Source organism: Syzygium oleosum, unplaced genomic scaffold (assembly GCF_021117445.2).
Source record: "Syzygium oleosum isolate NSW1041296 unplaced genomic scaffold, Sole_v2.1 Sole_v2.03, whole genome shotgun sequence".
Classification (NCBI taxonomy): domain Eukaryota; kingdom Viridiplantae; phylum Streptophyta; class Magnoliopsida; order Myrtales; family Myrtaceae; genus Syzygium; species Syzygium oleosum.
In genome coordinates, this window is record NW_026607487.1 from 7,230,801 (window position 1) to 7,248,241 (window position 17,441).

The 17,441-nt window shown below is 45.1% G+C and overlaps 4 protein-coding genes across 5 annotated transcripts; 3 read left to right on the top strand and 1 right to left on the bottom strand.

Annotated features, from left to right (window-relative positions):
• Window positions 1–1,925: 1,925 nt before the first annotated feature.
• On the top strand, window positions 1,926–3,863 carry LOC115687496 (protein NUCLEAR FUSION DEFECTIVE 4). Its single transcript, XM_030613091.2, has one exon. The coding sequence runs from the start codon at window positions 1,976–1,978 to the stop codon at window positions 3,764–3,766; it is 1,791 nt and encodes a 596-aa protein (XP_030468951.1). The 5' UTR covers window positions 1,926–1,975; the 3' UTR covers window positions 3,767–3,863.
• A 1,368-nt stretch (window positions 3,864–5,231) lies between these two features.
• On the bottom strand, window positions 5,232–7,858 carry LOC115687498 (ultraviolet-B receptor UVR8). Its single transcript, XM_030613096.2, has 5 exons — window positions 7,809–7,858; window positions 7,277–7,717; window positions 6,684–6,900; window positions 6,227–6,545; window positions 5,232–6,037 (listed from the first exon to the last, which is right to left on the bottom strand). Exons 1-5 carry the CDS (start codon window positions 7,856–7,858, stop codon window positions 5,553–5,555), a joined length of 1,512 nt encoding a protein of 503 aa, XP_030468956.2. The 3' UTR covers window positions 5,232–5,552.
• LOC115687497 (uncharacterized) lies at window positions 7,797–13,161 on the top strand. Of its 2 annotated transcripts, XM_056309355.1 has the most exons (13): window positions 7,797–8,155; window positions 8,454–8,622; window positions 8,742–8,804; window positions 8,929–9,034; window positions 9,200–9,304; window positions 9,395–9,471; window positions 9,574–9,688; window positions 10,279–10,351; window positions 10,565–10,756; window positions 11,249–11,369; window positions 12,032–12,253; window positions 12,331–12,389; window positions 12,739–13,161. In XM_056309355.1, the coding sequence occupies exons 1-12, from the start codon at window positions 8,067–8,069 to the stop codon at window positions 12,376–12,378; spliced, it is 1,380 nt and encodes a 459-aa protein (XP_056165330.1). In that variant the 5' UTR covers window positions 7,797–8,066; the 3' UTR covers window positions 12,379–12,389; window positions 12,739–13,161. The 2 variants fall into 2 exon arrangements, with proteins under 2 accessions (XP_056165330.1, XP_030468955.2); XM_030613095.2 differs by lacking the exon at window positions 12,739–13,161 and having other exon boundaries at window positions 7,798–8,155; window positions 12,331–12,577.
• A 976-nt stretch (window positions 13,162–14,137) lies between these two features.
• Window positions 14,138–16,846, top strand: LOC115687429 (SHUGOSHIN 2). Its single transcript, XM_030612989.2, has 9 exons — window positions 14,138–14,388; window positions 14,524–14,561; window positions 14,695–14,803; window positions 14,889–14,912; window positions 15,008–15,076; window positions 15,758–15,796; window positions 15,889–15,991; window positions 16,079–16,139; window positions 16,293–16,846. The coding sequence occupies exons 1-9, from the start codon at window positions 14,218–14,220 to the stop codon at window positions 16,603–16,605; spliced, it is 927 nt and encodes a 308-aa protein (XP_030468849.1). The 5' UTR covers window positions 14,138–14,217; the 3' UTR covers window positions 16,606–16,846.
• The last annotated feature ends 595 nt before the right edge of the window (window positions 16,847–17,441 follow it).

Sequence of the window (17,441 nt, forward strand, 5' to 3'; positions counted from 1 at the left end):
TTGAGCGATTTCATACATAGCCATCGGGGGAAAAATGATACAAATAGTCTATGAATTTTGGTCCAATATATAATGTGATCCATGAACTTTTAACTCGTTCAATGTGGTTGCTGAACTGTAACCCAACGTGCAATATGGTCCATGAACTTTTCATTTGTTCAATGTAGTTCTTGGACTTTTGGTACATATTCAATTTACCTCCTAAACTATATGAAAATGTTCAATGACATCCCTGAATTTGAATTAATAGAAGGATAACATTGGACATGTACCAAAAGTTTAGGGATTATATTGAATAAACTAAAAGTTCAGGGACAACGTTGCTCATTGGGCTAAAGTTTAGGGACCACAATTAACAAATTAAAAGTTTAGAGACCACGTTACATAATGGGCCAAAATTTAAAAACTATTATTGTCATTATCCCGACCATTGACTATCCTTTCTAGGATCATCCTGCGTAGTCCCCACAAGTTTCACATTTTTGCTCACATAGACCTGCGTGGAAAAGAGAGTGTCGGTCTATGTTTATCCCATCCCGATGATCAAATTCAGCTATTGGACAAAATGCGATTGAACCGGCGTAAGCTGAATATTCTTTTTTCTTGTTGTTATTTGGTCGGTAAAAATCCATTGTATTTCATTACTTGAAAGCATGAGAATACAAGATATTAGTTTCGGAGCACCATAAATCCCAAAGGGCTCGAGGAGGATTCGAAACTTGATCGTGTGAAAGGGCTTTTCGACATTGGGCATTGATGACCCACGCCAGAGCTTCGACGCATGCTAGGGTTTCCGCTCAAAGTGCGGATTGCACTCTCACAAAAGCTCGTCCAAAATTATCTTCGAGCCCATTCGGCACGAATTGCTATAGACTATCAAGCCCCTGAACGGGTGTGATTTGAACCGGGGGAATCCCTAATCGGGGCGAAATCTTGAAATCGGAAAGGAAGTCGATTTTCACCCGTTTTGGTTAAAATTGATGTGCATACCGAATAAAATGGTCCTAGCCCTTGATTCCTCTTTCCAAAATCCTCCTATTGCTCTTTCGGAAACATCCGATGCCGGCAACAATGCCGATCGGGGACAAAATCATTAGCTCGAGAAGACAAAATTCTCTCTATTTCAAGAGATTCAGGGCACGGTCTGCATTAACTACCTAGCGTACCCTGTAACCTTCTTTTGATCTTATCCTAATTCTTTAATTCTTTTTTTCTTTTCTTTTCTTTCCTTTTCTTTCTCCTCCTTCCTCCGCCACGACCGACCGGCGACAGCCCCAGGCAAGCTCGAGCCTACAGGCCTTAGGCGAGCCCGCCGGCCTCAGCTGAGCCCTAGCTCGCCGGCCTCGGGCGAGGTGGAGGCGAGGTGGAGGCGACGAGGTCGAGCCTCGCTCACGCGACGCCGACGAACTCAAGCTCGTCCTCGCCTGAGGCCAGCCATCGCCGGCCCATACTTGTGGTTGGTGACCGGCGGAGGGAGGAAGAAGGAAAAGGAAAAAAAAAGAAAAAGAAAAAGAAAAGGAAATTAAAAAAATTAACAAATTTAAGATAATCAATTCCGGAAAATGTTTTTACCTTCTTAAAGTAGGGAATTCACTTTCCTAAATTTATGCATTAATGATTTCCTAGACCGAAAAGTGTTTTCGGTTGACCAAATTATTTTCGAACAACCGAACGGATGAAAATCCAGAAAATGCTTTCTCGGAAAATAATTTCACTGAAACAAACGCACCACCTTAGGGCAAATTGCAACAATTCGTATTCGCGTCACGACGTGGTAATGTCGCGTCGCATGTAGCGGTCATAAGCGGGACGTGAGCAAGTTGCATTGTTCATTATATAATTAGATATGTATGAACATCACATCCATTTTATATGGTAAGCAAAGCCAGCTCTACATTTACCCCAAACAATATCATTAACACTCTCTCTCTCTCTCACTTCACTTCACTATCATTTTGGACCGACGCCGGCGCCGATGGCCGACCCGCCGGGACTGACCCGCTCCGAGGCGCTCCGGTTCGCGGCCCACGTGCTCCGCGGGCGGTGGTTCACGGTGTTCGCCACCTTCCTCGTCATGTTCGGCGCCGGCGCCACCTACCTTTTCGGCATCTACTCCAAGCAGATCAAGTCCACCCTCGGCTACGACCAGACCACCCTCAACCTCCTCGGCTTCTTCAAGGACCTGGGCGCCAACGTCGGCGTCCTCTCCGGCCTCATCGCCGAGGTCACCCCGACGTGGTTCGTCCTCCTCGTCGGCTCCGCCATGAACTTCGCCGGCTACTTCCTCATCTGGCTCGCCGTCACCGGCCGGATCCCCCGCCCCCGCGTCTGGCAGATGTGCCTCTACATCTGCGTCGGCGCCAACTCCCAGAACTTCGCCAACACCGGTGCCCTCGTCACCTGCGTCAAGAACTTCCCCGAGGGGCGGGGCGTGATGCTGGGCCTCCTGAAAGGGTTCGTGGGTCTGAGCGGGGCGGTCATGACCCAGATGTACCTGGCCATCTACGGCAACGATTCCAAGTCCCTCATCCTGCTGATCGCTTGGCTTCCTGCCGCGATCTCGGTCTTGTTCGTGTACACGATCCGGACGATGGAGGGTGTTCCGAGGCAGAGGGACGAGCAGAGGGTGTTCTATAAATTCTTGTACCTGTCGATCGTTCTTGCTCTGTTCGTCATGGTCATGACGATTCTGCAGAAGCAGTTCGTCTTTCCTCGAGCGGCTTATGCAGCGAGTGCCACTGTGGTGTGCGCCCTCCTGTTTGTTCCTCTGCTCATTATCATCGGCGAGGAATTAGCCCTCTGGAAGAAGCAGAATCTCAAGAATCACGGCCTTCCGAATCCTGCTTTGAGAGTGAAAATCGAGCGTTCGGAGCCGCCGTTGTCGAAATTGGTTGAGCCGGCGGCGGCCCATGTGCCGTGGTATTCCGACATCTTCAAGCCGCCGCCCCGAGGGGAGGACTACACGATCTTGCAGGCGCTCCTCAGCATCGACATGCTGATCCTGTTCCTGGCCACGCTCTGCGGGCTCGGGTCGAGCCTGACGGCGGTGGACAACCTGGGCCAGATCGGGGAGTCGCTCGGGTACCAGGCCCGGATCACGAGCTCCTTCGTCTCGCTCGTGAGCATATGGAACTACTTCGGGCGGGTCTTCTCGGGGTTCATCTCCGAGAGCCTCCTCGTCCGGTACAAGGTCCCGCGGCCCCTGATGATGACCTTCGTCCTCCTGTTGTCCTGCGTTGGCCACCTCCTCATAGCCTTCCCCTCCCCCGGGTCGCTCTACATCGCGTCCATCATCATCGGGTTCTCGTTCGGGGCGCAGCTGCCATTGCTCTTCGCCATCATCTCGGAGCTGTTCGGGCTCAAGTACTACTCCACATTGTTCAATTGCGGGCAATTGGCCAGCCCCCTCGGGTCGTACATCCTGAATGTGAAGGTGACTGGGATGCTCTACGACCGGGAGGCGCTGAAGGAGCTCTCCAGGAAGGGGATGAGCCGGGACTCGGTGAAGGAGCTCACCTGCATGGGGAGGCACTGTTACAGGCTGTCCTTCATAATCCTGACGTTGGTGACTCTGTTTGGCGCTCTGGTCTCGCTGATACTGGTGGCGAGGACCAGGGAGTTTTACAGGGGCGACATATACGAGAAGTTCAGAGATACGGTCGAGGATTCTTCGGAGAGAGAATTGGATGCGTCGCCGGTGAAGAAGGACGTGGACATGGCCGGTGAGAAGTCAAGCTCCGAAAGAACAAATGCAACTGCTGCTTAATTGGGATTTATCTGGGAAATTAAGGGACTTGTAGATTGTAAAACTTTGGAAGAAGGCTATCCAATTTAAACCATCGAAAATCAAGGTTTCAATTCAAGGTGCCTTCTTTTTGTTTGCTCCTTTTACACAGCATTCGACTGAATCGTGTCGAGGCCAACTCGAGTTTGGATTTACCGACAGTCGGTCCGAAAGAGTGAAATCATGATGAATTCTTGTGGAAGAAAGCTAGTATAAGCTTGATATATTTTGGTGTTGGGTCTTGTTTTGATCAGAGTAACTGTGAAATTTCCGGAGTATCAAGTTCTTTCGCTGCCACACAGGTCAACAGTCCCAAGTGCAACCCGAAGTGGACTTGATCTGTGTGGTTATAATACAGCAAAGCTCCGTGAATCGAGCTTCATTGGTACACAACTCGAGCACGATTCAAATATTCAATATCCTAGCAATTCAAATCGAAAGTTGACTTTGATGACTATTTAATGTGGTGGGCATGCCAAGAAAGTGTAGCTGAGCTTTTTGCAGCAGCCTGATTTTAGAATTCTTTGGCTGTTGCAGTGAATCACGGGGCTGGCTCCTTTGGTCGTATTGGCCGCTTCTCTCTCTACCTACAACTACAACTAACGTCGGAACTTAGTGGCCCATCTTATCGAAATCAATCTTTTTGTCTGCTTCACACCGCAATCCAAGAGGGTCCCTGTTTTGCCTTCACGGGGACGGTCCATCGAAAACCATATAAACAGACATAAAAGATATTTCCATCCGACAAGTCTTTGCCGACGCGATAAGAATCTGACCGGTCTTTTAAACTTTGTCAATCTCTATCTACTCGTTCTCTTCAGTTTCATGACATAGTGGTGTTGAAGTTTGTCGTAACCGGATTGCCGAGTGCTGTGATTGGAATGTCGTATGTTAAGTTGATCTCGGGATTAGCCTATAGCAGACCATCTGCAGTAATTTCTGTATTCACTCCCCTTGTCATCCTGTGTTCATGTGCACTTACGTGTTTGCCCGTTTCAAGCATAGGAAGAGCGTGTAAAATCAGCTCATCCACACTTCGTTTCCATGATTCCACAAACTGATGCGCCAAAAGCATAAGACATTGCTCTCCCTTCATTAGTTTTGCTTCTACCCTTTTCTTGTGACCCCTTCACATTAGATTTTCATGGTCCGCGTAACATGGATTCAAACTCAAGTACCCACTAGGCCGTGACCGCGGTGCTCCTCTTAAAAACTAGAACAATTAAATGGAAGCGATAAATCACTGCCACACGAAGCACAGACCAAAGGTGCTTGCTAACGAAAGAATACGGTCTCAAGAAATTTCTTTCAGCTTGGAATGGACTCGAGGACTTTCTGCAAGGAAGAGCATGCATGTCAAGGCGAAATGTGTAACAATGCGAGTAATAAATATGCAAACGTTAAGATCGACTGAGCATATGTTAGAAGGTAGTCCATGGCCACGGTATTGGATCAAGGGTGGTGACAGCAGTCTTTCTCTGTGAACTTGCCATTACTGATCATGCAGTCCCTTATAAGCTCAAAAAAACAATTAGCAATTAGGAATTCATTTCCAAAACCAAATGCGAATGGTTTACATGGCTTTTCTTCTTCTCTTCATTCTTCTTGTCTCAAAGATAAGGAATCCGAAGAGAGACAATGCCTGCTAAGGTGTAACTTCCCGCCCTTATAGGTAACAAGTAAGCTAGCCAATATCATAGCGGAGACGCCGAGCAGGACAAAACAGAAACTACAAGCCAATTATTAAGCTACTCATTCAAACTATAGATCATTCAGCTACAAGGACTAGACTATGATCAAAACCTGACACCACCTGTAGAACTTCCAGACCTTCTAAAGAGTCTAATAATGTTGGCTCAGACTCGTCATTGGAGCTTCCCAATCCAAGTCTTCCATTTCTGCCACAGCCCCATACCCATACCTCTCTCATGGATGTGAGAGCAATAGAATGCACGCGCCCTCCCGAAACTGACACTGGACATTCCCCAGCTAATCCATCGACCAACAGTGGAAGGTTCTCAGGCCCTGGCCTACCAAGCTGAGAGCTTTGATTCCATCCCCAAGATACAACTTTTTTCGAGGATTCTGAGGCATCCAATGATGCATCCTTGCAAATTGCTAAAGAATGGCCCAGACCTGATGCTATCGATATGGGACGTGAAGGAATATCAACCGGCAGGATTCCTAAGTCTTGACTTGCTCTGCCCAGCTGACCATAGATGTTGCTCCCACCGCTAAATAGGGCACCCTTACCTGTTAGACACCATCCAAGATCAACATTTATCTAAACTGAAGAACGTGGATAACAATTAAATGAAGCTAACTCTAGAGCCAGTTGGCAGAGGCCACCCTCATTCGGTAACTTGTGCTTGACTGTTGGCTCATCCTACTCCACTCAATGTGCTTAAGAAGAAAAAAAAAAGAAGTAAAACTTTAACTTACTGCAAAGAACTAAGGAATGGTCAAGCCCACATGCAATGTCCAAAACTTCAACACCGCTCAGTTCTTCTACTAAACAAGGTTCCCATATTATTGGCATATCTTTCTCCTTCTCCATGCCTTCTAAAACCCGCTTCTCTGCAACTTCTTTGGCTGAACTTGGAACCTGTATTTCATCAGTAGACATACTTGCAGTAGATTCGAACGGAGACGTCTCCATCATTCCTCCAATCTTTCCTAACCTACCATCAGCTGAATAGCCCCAGCCAAATAATTTTCCATCCTCTGTCCTTGCAAGCGCGTGTCCCCAACCAAATGAAACCTGAGAATAGAGAGCACCCAGAAAGTTTTTCATAACATTATCAATGACATATCTTTACATAGTATGAAAGTGACATGCTCAAATCTCTGGTATAGCCACAGGGATTTATACTTTCCTACCTTAAGAACACAATCACACCTGAACTATCTTTTCTCCAGTAAGTGCATCTACTCTAGAAGGTGTGATAGCTTCAGTGACATCTTTCCCAAGACCTAGCTGTCCACGCTTAGACTTCCCCCAAACCCACAAAGAGCCGTCATCTCCAATGGCCGCCGATACAACACCGGAAGCAAATGAAGCCTTAACCATCACTTTTTGCAAGCCATGCACTCGCTTGGGCTCGTTCCACAACTTCCTGACCATTGCGTAAAGTCGATAAGGAACTTACCACACAAGCAAAGAACAACCAACCATATGCAACACTAAGCACCCATCGAAAGTTCAAGCTACTATTACAAAGACGCAACTTGAGACAAAAGGGCAAAGGCAGAGGTTGGGAGGCAATAAGTCCTGCAGATTCTTCACCTTAATCACCTAGCTATGCAAATTTTTTAACTACTTACAAATCGAATGGCCATTCTTACGAAGCATGCTATTCATAAGTACAATTTGCACAGTTGGATACAAATCCGAAATTAAATCAGCCATCATACACATTACGCACCATCAAAGATGCAGAGAAGTTAAGCAAAAAGTTCTAGCGAAGGTCAAAAGATATGAAAGAAAACGACCTTAAAGAAAGAGGATCGCGTCCGAGTTGGAATTCATGGTTGCGACCCCAAGCCCAGAGGTGGCCCTGAGAAGTGACGGCAAGCGAGTGGTAGTGACCCGCACTCACGCTGATCACGTCGGAGGGTAGGCTGGGGACTTTGGTGGGCTCGTACGCGTCGTCGCCGCCGATGCCGACGCCGGCGCCGGCGAGCGACGACGGCAGGCCGAGAGCTCCTTGGGTCCCGTCGCCGAAGCTCATCACCGCCGTGCTCGTGCCGGTGCTCACGCCCCTCCATGCGCGACCGCCGTAAAAACTCGAGAGGAGACAGATCTTTCGCCGCAGCATTTTGCACTTCCGTGGGATTTCATCGCCTTCTCGAGCGAGAAAAAGTCGATTTTTATCTGAATTGCCACCGCAGCGAAGAGTGATTCCATGAGTTCTGTCGGCCCGGGCCCATTTACTGTATCCACAATTCCGTGGGAATTGATTGATTTCTTGAGAGAGAAAAAATCGATTTTTATCTGAACTTTGACCATAGCGATGCGTGATACCAGGTTTCGAGTTTTGTCGGCTCGGCCCATTTACTGTTTCCACGACCCATCATCTCAAATGGGCTCGTTTCATTTGGAGCGAAGAAATCCACTGGTCTGGACGGCAAGTACACTGCAGTACCAATTGACCGAAAGTTTCAATTTTTGGCGCTTTCCCTAGAAACTGGAGGCAAACGAAGACAAGGGTCACCGATTGGAGTGGAGATTGTAGAGTAAAGAGACTAGTTTTGCGTTGTGGGGGTGTTTCGTTTTTCTCACATGGAGTCCGAGTTTGGTTCACGGCTGGATTTCGAGTTGGAAGACCCGCTCGTTTTCGCTCCTTCTTCTGCGGCTCCTGCCAAGAAAAGGTATCTTCTCCCCATGATTTCTCCTTTTTGACATCCTTTTGTCAGCGCTGAGTTCGTGTTTCGAATTCTTGTTCTCCACTCGATGAGGGTTCGGGTCGAGTTGTTGCTTCTGATGCACTTGCTGCGTTGTATGATTATGGCATGCTATTAAGTACGGTTTAGCTTTCATGGGTCAGATCATAGCGGTTCTGATGTCCTAATATTATGATCGACTCTTTCGTCTCGTTCTTCAGTAGTTGGCGAATAGGGGGTACTGGTGTTCTGATGGAATTCTTAATCTTTGGTATGGATCGAGCAGTAAGAAGGTCATTGGCTTGGATGATCTGTTGAGTGACTTCTATAAAGAGAAAGGGAAGCGCGTCGAGGGAGCGGCGAAACGGAAAAGGGTGCTAAAGCATGATTCCGATGAGGAAGATAACGCCAGAGAGGCAACTTTGTGCCATACCCTTGATGAGTACCAAAAACAGGTGGGTGGATCTTTTTCCCCTCTTGTGCATCTTAGGATTGTTTTCAACTTTTGGATTGTTTTAGTTGTTTGAATATTCTGTAGGTCAGGATGTGATTGTTATAATCTTCCTTTGTGCAGATGAAGGAAATGGGCAGCGAAGATGAAATATCCCACTGGGGACTGCAAGTTTTTGGAGTTCAGGTTTCTCATTTTTGCACTATCTAATGTCAATGTACTTATGCGCCTTTTGTTCACGATATCATTAGGGTTCTGATGCTAGCACATGGCGGCATAATCAATAATGCTCGGTTGCTCTCTATTTCAGAAAAGTCCGCCAGCTGTAGTTTTACCAGAGCTTGACAGCTGTGCTAATTTCCAGGCTCTTGGTCATAGCAAACTGAATTCATTGGTGGAAGTCAGTAAACAAGAAGGTATTCATGTTGTTTTTTCCATTCTGCAGCTGCGTTCGGTCAAAGGCATTTTTTCTAGGATCTAGGTCAGCTTTACCTTTTGGTTCACAAGTTGATACAACAATTTTAGATTCCAATAGTGAGGCCAGGGAAAGCTTGTTTATGGTGCATTTTATACTTGTGCAGAATCCGAGTTTTTGGAAGGACTCCTGGTCAATGGTTGGTTATCCAAGCTGATAACATTAAGTGGTCATCTTGAAATGGCTCTTGCAAAGTGGACTTTCCATTTATGTGAGATTATATCTTTTCATACTTTAAAATCCTGCAATATCCGGCCTTCCATCTTGCTCTTTAATATATATTGATATCTTCCTCTGTCAGTGATGTTTGCATCAGAAGAAAGATTGAGAATTTCGGCTTGCGATCTCTGGTGTGACGTACTCTCAGGCAAAAATGAGGTTGACTTACTGCTTCTTCTTGACATTAAACAAATTTCTCTTGCTCAATGTTAGATTTGTGCTTATTACTTGTTCTCCTTGTTCCTGGCCTTTTCTCATTAGGGAACTTCTGCACCCATCAAAATAGACTGGCTCCCTACATATTCTGAACTGGAAAGGGCTCTTAGCATATATGGATTTGTGTTCTTCCCATCTGACGCAGGATCTGTTGATGTGGGTAAGCTCGTAATGTTTTGGTTTATTGCATAGTTGGACTAAACGGTCGGCATGTCTATCCTTATCACTTTTGATCTTCATGCAAGTAAATAAGCGCTCTTAATTTGGAGACATAGAGGTAACTTTTCTTTTTTGGGTATACAAAGCAATGACTCTTACGAAAGTGCTATTTAAGGGCTGTCAAAAAGTAGGAAAGAAGTAATTGATAGGGAGAAAAGAAAAGTGCTGCAAGTTTGCAGCATCTGAAGAGGAAGTGATTTTCGTTCGATTATTTAGTGATGTCTGATGAGACAAGGGAAATCTTATATGTTACAGACAAGGGGGAAAAGTTAAAGGGTTGTGGATTGTTGATGCTGGTGCTTCTGGCAGAAGAAGATTGCTCGATGAGGATGTTGGAAGTTCAAATTTGTTTAGATATCAGCTTTTCTCTTCTGAAGCAAAGTCATATTTCTCCTATTGACTGTCTTATATATCCTATCTACTACATGCCTTTACATGTATGCAATTGCAACTTAAATCATTAGTTTATTTATTAAATACGAACATATGATTTTTAGTATTTTATAGTTATTTGCAAGTATCTTTATCCAGATTCCAAGCATGCTGGACCATCTTTGAATATTCGAGCTTGGATCAAATTTGTGGCTGCTTCTTGTCAAGCAAGGTCAGTCATTCTGGATTCTCATCCCAATCCGTCATTTCTAGAAGCCATATTTTAGTGTCACAGGGTTCTTACATTCTTGAAAACAAGAAACCTGGAAATCTTGCAAATAGTTTTTAAAACTTTTCTCCCTTTCTTGGGCCATCAAATCGATTTAATAGTTGATCTTAATGATATTATTTTCTTATTTGAGCTTGCATTTCATTTCTTTTTCAGGAGTAAATGGCCTATGTTTTCAACTTCAGAAGCCGAAGAATTAACTGAAGTGTTGATTTGTCTGTTTCTAGACCGCCGACTTGAAGGCCTTTCAATGCTTTTGTATGAATGTTTGTTATCAGTAACCAGTTACTTCACCCATGAGGAATGGAGCACCAGCTGCAAGAAAGTGGCGAAATCTCTTGCTAGCAGGTTGCTGGCACTGCTCTACTTTTCTTTCTAGGCCATATAGTTAGATTTTTACTTTTTTTTTTGGTCGGAAAGCGCTTTCATTCATTCATTCATAAAGCAGGCTCAACTCGAGCTGGACAAGTAAGTTTCTGAAAAGGGGTTGAGGGGATAAAGACAAGTAAGTTAGATTTTTGCTTTCAGTAAGGAAAAAAATGTAACAGAATCTCATTTTGGGTCTTCCACCTCTTAAGATGTCCTCTCTGGTTCAATCACGGCTTCATGCCTAGTTTGCTTGTTTTTGGAAACCAAACAAAAGGGTTAACATTAAGTAGGTTTCTGAGTATCTTTTGCTCTTGTTGTTTAGACGTGAAGCCAATGCCTTGCTTTGGCTTTCTTGTTTCAATGAAAAACAATTTGGTGATTGATAATGACCATTCTAACTCTCTGACCTCTGTATTTTTGGCTTTTGTACACAGTTCTGTCCCTTTTTAAACTCTGAACATTTTTATGCAGGTTATCTATGGATCTAAACTGCTTGCGTGCTGTGGAGTGCATTTCTGGCGTTGATGCTCGTAGCAAGTGCCTCAGAAGTGAAGTTGCCCATCGGATGCTTGTGAATTTCCTTGATAATAAGGCATGCCGCCTTTCTTCTTTAGTACATGCACCCAACAGGCTTTGATGAGTAAATAGCAACAAAGCTCTTTAATTAGCCCTATCTATTGGTCATTTTGATTGTAATGTGCTTTGAGAAGAAGCTCAAAGACAACCTTATGCATTTGCTTTTCGTTGTCATGCCTGCATACAAGTGTTGAGCATGATGAAAAAATGCAGATTGGTTACCAATAGCATTCTATAGTCTGCGTTTGTTTCTAATCTTCTTGTAAAACAACAAATACAAGCACTTAAAACGCATATTTCTCTAAATAAAGGTTGTTTAAACTAGTCTAGTTGACAAAGCAGCAAAACATAGTTTAGATCAGGAGCATGTTTTTGATGCTTTATCTGCCTATTTGAATTTCAAGAGTTAATATGATTTGGTAGGATAGACATGATATTATTAATGTCTTCCTAAATGCAGATTGGAGATCATCTTAACTGTACATGCAGTGAGACATCTCTTTACTCATTGTCATTTTAACCATACAATTATTGAAAAAACAGCCAAAACTCGGAGGCAGTGGCGGATGATGCCATGGTGGCACCAAATTTTTATAGAAAATATTATTACATTCACATTCTATGTTTTCTGTGCTTTTGGCCAAATGAATCTTTACATTTACTCAATACTTTCTTCAGGTTGCAGATGAAGAAATCCTGAATTCGCTCATATCCATTAATGTGAAAGAGAAAGGTTGTGATCTTTTCAGAATGTACATTTATCTGGTTCTAGCAGAGAATTGGCTCTTGTTCAACTCAACACTAGAAGATGAAGCAGTAATCAGGGAAATGTGGGGTCTTTATCTGCGGAACTGTTCTTGTCTAATTGCCAGCACAGATTTGAGATCGTACGCGTCAAAGGTATGTTATGCATTGTTAATGCCATTGTTGCCTGCTTTTCAAAATCTCGTCTCTGAAGACACCTTCACGCTGTGCAGGTTCGAAACAGAGCCTTGTATCTTCTTCAAGGTTCTGTCACCAGATGATATCTATGGAAGCACGTATTCTCCGTCCAAAAAAATAGGAAAGGAATTTGCTTGAGGAGTAACTGCTTTGATAGGTTTTCCTATTTAATTATCGATCAACTATGATGCCTGGACAATGTAAATTAGCTCGGAATTCTGACCTGACGAGCTCCTCACATATGATTGTGCATATGAAGAAGAAAGTGAAATTTAATTCTAATATTCTCGCATGATCATCGGGAAGAACTATTAGTTGTTGGTGCTTACTGGATAGACCTAGCACCGTAAACTCCGTAGTTGTTTCCTGGAATCATTGAAGATGTACTGTAGCAGTAGTGCAGAGCAGGGCTCTGAAATGTCGCGTTTCTCTTGGCGTTTCAGGAATCTGCACCAATGTTCAGTGAACAGTCATAGCTCTGTATGTATCATCCATGTTTAAATAACCTCGGATTCGCTAGAGTGGGAGGAGCGAGCTAGCACTCGAAAGGCGACCCATTACTCTGGAGCCAGTGTAATTGCCAGGGGGCTGTGGATCTGGCCAACCCATCTGTTAAGGTGCTTACTTACGCTTAAGATACTAGGTTGGTCATCTTCTGGAGACTCGAGTAGGCGGTTTCGAAAGAACTCATTGTTTGCAGGAAGAACTCTGTTGATTCTGTTTGCCCTTCTCTGTTCATTGATGGTTGATTCCAATGATCCTCGCTCATCCAAACCAGACTTTGTTCAGCAGGATGTGTCTGACAGATTCAGTTTGAGAGATGACCAACTCAATTACTCATGCTAAGAATTTGCATAGTGAGCGAATATGTGCCCGATCGGTGCCCTGGATTGGCGAACTACTTTCGATCTCCTCGTTTATTGTGCTCTTTTTCATTAGAGTGTTTAAAGACCCCGGATTATCAGGACAAAGTCACACATTTGGTCTTCAAATCTACACTGCCTTCCAACGGCGGTTTCCAAATTTCCGTTCCTTGCACTCAAGCCCTCGAACTTGTATAATTTTTGGATTGCAACTTATCTTAATCGGACTAAGAGATCGGCATCATAAATCACTCTGTCTTTCCTTTCCGTCGAATTGAAGCCGAAGTGTCGATTCACGCAAGTTAAAAAAAGCACGGCCTTTGAAAAATTTGCTGCTACCGTCCAAAATCAAACAAAAAAATTGCAGGCACAGTTAAGTGACATTCTCGACAGGTCTTTTCCCCCTCTCCCCTCCATCTTCGTCCAGGTTCGGACCATTCGAATCCAGGTTCGGGAGCCCTCCATAGGGGCGGAACACGCCCTCAGCGAAACGTTGGCTCGGAGAGCCGTTGGTATCCGAACCTACCGGATGCGCATTTTGGTTTTTCGCCTCCTGCTCTTCTTCTTCTTCTTCCTCTTCCTCCTTTCGTCGTCCATTTTCGCACTTCCCTCCTCTCTCTCTCTCTCTCTCTCTCTCTCTCTCTGCAACTCGCATCGCGCCATTCGCTGTCGCTCTCGCCTCGCTCGATCTCTGCAGCGAAGAAATCCCTAGGGTTTCTCCTCCGCTTCTTCACCTCCTCTCGTCTTCGTCAAGATCAACGAGGAAGCGGCCCCGCGCCGGGTCTTCCCGATCCCGAACGCTTTCGCGGCGCGATTCCGCGTTCGGATCTTCTTGACCGGTTCATATCCCGCTCGAGAAGTAGCAGGCCGCACCGGATTTCGCTTGGACGTACTTCGGTTCTGGTGTAGTTCCCTTCCCCGTTTCCTTTTTCGTTTCCCCCCCCCCCCCGGGAGGGGGGTTGTAGTTCCGGAGCTCGCTGCGCTGGGCTTCTTTGGAGATCGGTCGTTCTGAGTCCTAGGGTTTTTTGAGCAATTTGCGCGGGGGAGGGAGGGACGTAGATGAAAGGCGAGAGGACGGTGAAGAGAGCCTCGTTCGGCCACGCGGCGGCTAGGAAGGCTCTGTCCGACATCACCAACTCGCCGCTGCCGGCCGGAGCCCCCCGCGACGGCGGCGGGAAGCAGCTCCGGCTCTCGCCGGCGGCGAAAGACTACGTGAATCAGCTTCTCGAGGTACGTTGCATTTCTTTGATGATGGCCGAGTCTCTGTGCTGCCCCTGCTCCCTTGCTTTTCTCCCGCGACGCGCCGCGAATTTTTTTGGACTGTGGAGTGATTGGAGTTCTCTTGGTGTGTCGAAATTGAATCAGGAGAAGATGGCTTTGATCAAAGTTATCGAAGAGAGGAAGTATCCTTCCATTTATTATTCGCGATCATCGTCTATTTTGCGTGTTTGTTCATTGCTGAGGTGTGAGTGAATAGAGTCGATTTCCGTAGTTAACCGAAGATGCTTGGGGGTTTCCTTAATTGCTATTGCGTAGTAAGATGATCGAACTGAGTGGGGCCGAGTTGCAGAAACTTCGAATCAATTATCAGAAGATCCAGCTGCAGAATTGGAATCTCGCTCAAGCCAACGGTCAAATGTTAGCTGTGCGGTTTCCACTCTTCAAATTACTTTTGTGCATTTTTACATTCCCCCAATGCATAGATGACCTTGTTTCTTTTGATCTTGCAGGAGCTTCAATCTGGAAGGGAAAAGGTAAACCTGTGTAGTATGCTCTTGGTCGGTGAATTTTCGCAGTTCTCCTTCACTTAGTTATCGTGATTTTTAAGTAATTGGATTGCATACTTCAGCTGAGAATACTCCAACACGAGCTCGTATGCAAGGATACTGTGATCAAAGCAAAGAATTCGGAACTACAGGTACGTTTTTTCCCGCGACCCCGTAGTCAAAATTTTGGAATTGTTAGGCATGTAGATACCGACATCAAGTGTAATCAACTTGGCTCTTGGCTGACCAAAGGTAAATAAATATGTGTTAGATGTACGAAGAGATTTGCGGAAGGGGCAAGAATGCCACATCTATCCTTTGTTTATATGGGTGATAGAAACTGTTAATAAAGGGCACCAAGGTGGTGCAAACCCGTATAGAAAAAGAGCACAGCACCAAAGAGCTCATTTACGCGACAAATCATGAGGACCACATCTTTTTTAACTATCGATTATCTAAGTCTGCTTATTTGTATTTGTTTAGAGATTGGTCATGCTGCTGATCCTTAAATTAATTCACTGTGTTAGTGTATGTTCCTTCTTGGTGGATCGTTACATAATCAGAGGGAGGGTGCAACTTCTTGCTGTACAGTAGCAAATCCAAATGTTCTATCATGCTTCATGCTACTGATTCTCTTGCTTAAAGTTAATTCCGCAATGTTCTTTCTTTCTGAATATTCTTCTTCAGACCAGAAGACTAGGTGAGAGACTTAATGTGTTTTGACTTACTTGGTAAAATCAACTAAGAAGCATTTCAATCAGTCCATCCTGTCGTATGATTTTTGTTCAAGTTTTCTTTGGAGAGTGTCCCCATCTCCTCTTTCGGTTGTGCAGGGGAAAGGAGAGGTAAACTGTCAGAAGAAAGGTTCAAAGGTGTGCAAATTCAACCTCATTCTTTATCTAGCTTCTATACTGTTATTCATTTTTATTGTTCAATACAAATTGACATGCCGATTTCTCGGTAGATTAAGGAAGAAGAAGAAAAGGAAGCAACTGAATCCTTGCCAAAACCAGATGATAGAGCAAAACCTTGTAATCGTGACACGAAGCGCGGCCAGAAAAGCCGATGTAATTCCTCATCTGAAAGCTCTTTTGACTTCCTTTTTGCTGCATATTTTAGTGATGACCACAACTAATTTGGAAAAACAATTACAGCCATGGTGCCTTTCAGTACCAGCAAACAAGATGACAAGAAGGAGAAGGTTGAAAACAAAAGGTTGGTTTTGAATCCACGGGTCAACGGAATTGAATAGATATTCAATCAGTCTGTTGACGTGATAATGAATTATGCCTGGAAGAAAGTTACGTAAGTCAATGCATTTGGGACTGGAATCAAAATCTTATATGCATGTTTCTGTTTCCTTTTAAGGCGCTGTGTCAGGCGGCATTCAGCAAGATTCGAATCCCAAGAGCCAGAACCTCCAGAAAACTTGTTTGAGATCGAAACTGCTCAGTTTCCCATTAGCAAGCCCCTTGACATTAAGGAAGATAAGGAAGCTGCTCCAACCACATTCCCTTCCTCCTCCAGCAATAGGGAAGATAGGGAAGATGATTGTGCCTCAGAAGTCGAAGAAAAGCCGGCTAGAAAATCTTCGTTCGGTCGACCATCTCGCAGAGCAGCCGAGAAGGTCCACTCCTACAAAGAAATCCCGCTCAACATAAAAATGCGAAGATCCGAGTAAGCAGGAAGCCCGAAATTAACATTTCCCACCTCATTTTGTATGATATTAACTTGTGAAATTCTTGGATAACCGCGGTCCTATTATTATTGCTATCAAGGACTTCCATCCTCATGGAAGCTAACCGGGCCAGGTTCACGAAATCTCTTCTGTATTGTGAGTATGAATTTGTATGGAGTACAAAACTGATTTCATTGCCGATGTACTGTTTCGCGTAACATGTTTTCCGAATTCATTGAGATCACGTCGTTGATCTCGACCTTTTTTACAAATAGCTGTCCAGAGCTGAAAAATTCAATGTCCGAAATTTCCCAATCCTCGCATAGGCCGGCAAAATGGGTCACGTACCCATTTTATAACTCATTTTTAGGAAGCCCATATCTATTTGGGTAACTCACTTTTCTAAAAAATGAGCTCAAATGGATTAGAGAATATATAATGCCCAAAAAATGGGTTAAAATATGGGTCACCAGCTGACCCATATTGTAACCCATATTTTCTAAACCCACGACCCGCGTTACCTGCTCAGTGCTCAGGCGCCCATCCACGAACGACGCTTCGCTCCCAACCTACGCTTCTTGTTGGCCGCTCGCCGCGCTTCCTTCACCGCTCGTCGCTCGCCGCCTTGGCCGCTTGCCGCGCTTCGCCGCCACTCGCCACGCTTTGCCGCTCGTCGTTCGTCGCTTTGGCCGCTCGCCGCGCTTCGCCGCTCGTCGCTCGCCGCGCTTCGCCGCTCGTCGCTCGCCGCCCTTCACCGCTCGTCAGTGTTCCTGTTATTTCCAAGTACCCAAATCTCCCTTTCGACGAACAAGACGACCCACCGGGCGAAGACTAGGAAG

What these genes read in the sequence shown, in the direction of transcription:
- LOC115687496 (XM_030613091.2), top strand. Translation starts at nt 1,976, where the DNA reads ATGGCCGACCCGCCGGGACTGACCCGCTCCGAGGCGCTCCGGTTCGCG.
- LOC115687498 (XM_030613096.2), bottom strand. Translation starts at nt 7,858, where the DNA reads ATGGGTCGTGGAAACAGTAAATGGGCCGAGCCGACAAAACTCGAAACC. An exon ending in CGCGATCCTCTTTCTTTAAG is followed by an intron (nt 6,901 to 7,276) that starts GTCGTTTTCTTT and finishes CGCAATGGTCAG; the next exon opens with GAAGTTGTGGAACGAGCCCA. An exon ending in CCATTCCTTAGTTCTTTGCA is followed by an intron (nt 6,038 to 6,226) that starts GTAAGTTAAAGT and finishes GGTGTCTAACAG; the next exon opens with GTAAGGGTGCCCTATTTAGC.
- LOC115687497 (XM_056309355.1), top strand. Translation starts at nt 8,067, where the DNA reads ATGGAGTCCGAGTTTGGTTCACGGCTGGATTTCGAGTTGGAAGACCCG. An exon ending in TGCAAGTTTTTGGAGTTCAG is followed by an intron (nt 8,805 to 8,928) that starts GTTTCTCATTTT and finishes TCTCTATTTCAG; the next exon opens with AAAAGTCCGCCAGCTGTAGT. An exon ending in CGCAGGATCTGTTGATGTGG is followed by an intron (nt 9,689 to 10,278) that starts GTAAGCTCGTAA and finishes ATCTTTATCCAG; the next exon opens with ATTCCAAGCATGCTGGACCA.
- LOC115687429 (XM_030612989.2), top strand. Translation starts at nt 14,218, where the DNA reads ATGAAAGGCGAGAGGACGGTGAAGAGAGCCTCGTTCGGCCACGCGGCG. An exon ending in CAAAGAATTCGGAACTACAG is followed by an intron (nt 15,077 to 15,757) that starts GTACGTTTTTTC and finishes TCGGTTGTGCAG; the next exon opens with GGGAAAGGAGAGGTAAACTG. An exon ending in GAGAAGGTTGAAAACAAAAG is followed by an intron (nt 16,140 to 16,292) that starts GTTGGTTTTGAA and finishes TTTCCTTTTAAG; the next exon opens with GCGCTGTGTCAGGCGGCATT.